General features: G+C 41.7%; 1 protein-coding gene across 1 annotated transcript; it reads left to right on the top strand.

The window, feature by feature from the left end:
* The first annotated feature begins 406 nt into the window (after positions 1 to 406).
* LOC131328649 (uncharacterized) lies at positions 407 to 1,354 on the top strand. The gene has a single exon (XM_058361566.1). It carries the CDS (start codon positions 407 to 409, stop codon positions 1,352 to 1,354), a length of 948 nt encoding a protein of 315 aa, XP_058217549.1.
* The last annotated feature ends 408 nt before the right edge of the window (positions 1,355 to 1,762 follow it).

The raw sequence follows: 1,762 nt of genomic DNA, 5'->3' as shown, positions 1-1,762 counted from the left end.
AGGAGAAGGAGAAGGCGCCAGCTATCAAACCTTGGGCTCATTCAAGAGATGGTGAACAGAGATCGAGCTCAGGTGGAGAAGTTTGTATCTTCTGCTGAGGTCTCTCCTCAGAGTGACTCAAGGGTGATGCGAGAGGTCAGAGCAACAATGGCGATTGGAGGTGAGTTGGGCATTAATTTCCAACCTAATGATGAGATGATTTTACGTTCTATGATTGAGCTTGAATCTCGGGAATACTCTCTCATGCTTGAGAGAGAAGCGGGGGTTTAAGGTTTGCAACCTTGTTTTGGTGTGAATTTGGGGCTATCTCAGTTTTATGCAGCTGTTGTCTTGGAATATAAGAGGGTTAGGGAGTTCGACTAAAAAAAGATTTTTGTTTAAGCTTATCAAAAATCAAAAACCTGATATGTTGCTCGTTCAAGAATCAAAATTGGAATCGTTGGAGAGATTATCTGTCCAAAAAATGTGGGGTAATGCTGATTTTGAGTTTGTCTGTTCTAATGCAATCGGGGCATCCGGGGGATTGCTATGTATTTGGAATAGAGATTTTTTTAAAGTTGATAGTGTTATCATACAGAGGTCGTTTATTCAGGTGCAAGGGGTGATTAACAATATATTCCCTTGTGTGGTGGTGAACGTTTATGCTCCGAATGAGGTAGTACAGCGTAAACTTTTATGGGAGGAATTACTGAACGTTAAGGCTAGTTCTTCTATTCCTTGGTGTGTGGGGGGAGACTTTAATGAGATTCAAGATGTGAATGAAAGGGTGGGATGTTTGAGAATTGAGAGGGGAATGAGGGACTTCGTTGATTTCCGTAATAACATGGAACTCATTGATCTCCCTATGTTGGGGAGAAATTTTACTTGGACAAATTTTCAAGATCGTGCCATTCATAGTCGGTTAGACAGATTTTTGGTCTCAATTCAGTGGATGGAAAATTTTAAATTGCTTCAATGGGGATTGCCTAGACCTATATCTGATCATTGCCCCATTGTGCTTTCAGAGGATGGTAGGGATTGGGGTCCAAGACCCTTCAAATTTATGGACATCTGGCTGTCAAATCCGAGTTGTATGAAGTTGGCCAAGTCAACGTGGAATGAATGTCAGGTCACTGGTTGGGCAGGCTTCATAATCATGCAGAAATTGAAGGCAGTGAAACATAAGCTGAAAGTATGGAATAAAGAAGTTTTTGGTGATGTCACCTTAGCCTTACAAAAAACTGAGTCAGCTCTCCACCAATTTGAGCTTCTAGAGGAAGAGAGACAGCTAAATGAGGATGAAAATGCTGCAAGGTGCAAAACCAAATCTGAGTTCTGGAGACTTTCTCGCTTAACTGAGTCTATGTGGAGATAGAAGTCTAGAATCAAATGGTTGAAATTGGGGGATAAAAATACGAGGTTTTTCCAAGCAATGGCAAACAACAGATTCGGAAGGAATATGGTGGGTGTGATCAAGGCTAATGGAAGAATGTTGGACAGTCCAAAAGAGATTAAAGGGGCGGCTATGGAATATTTCAGCACCAACTTCAAAGAAGAAAGAGCCGGTAGACCAGTGTTGGGGGGGTTGTTTAGCAGAAAACTTACTCCAGTGGATGCCTCTTTTTTGGAAAATCAGTTTGGGGAGGGAGAGATTCTTGTAGCCCTGAAGGATTGCAGCAATTTCAAGGCACCAGGCTCGGATGGTTTCAATTTTTCTTTTGTTAAGAAAGGTTGGGATTTTATGAAGGTGTTGATACTCCAGTTCTTCTCAGATTTTCATGCC

This window comes from Rhododendron vialii, chromosome 6a (genome assembly GCF_030253575.1).
Source record: "Rhododendron vialii isolate Sample 1 chromosome 6a, ASM3025357v1".
Lineage (NCBI taxonomy): Eukaryota > Viridiplantae > Streptophyta > Magnoliopsida > Ericales > Ericaceae > Rhododendron > Rhododendron vialii.
The sequence above is the reverse complement of the archived record's forward strand: the minus strand, read 5'-3'. Positions and strand labels throughout refer to the sequence as shown.

Excerpts from the sequence above, each read along its gene's own strand:
- LOC131328649 (XM_058361566.1), top strand. The coding sequence starts at position 407 with ATGTTGCTCGTTCAAGAATCAAAATTGGAATCGTTGGAGAGATTATCT.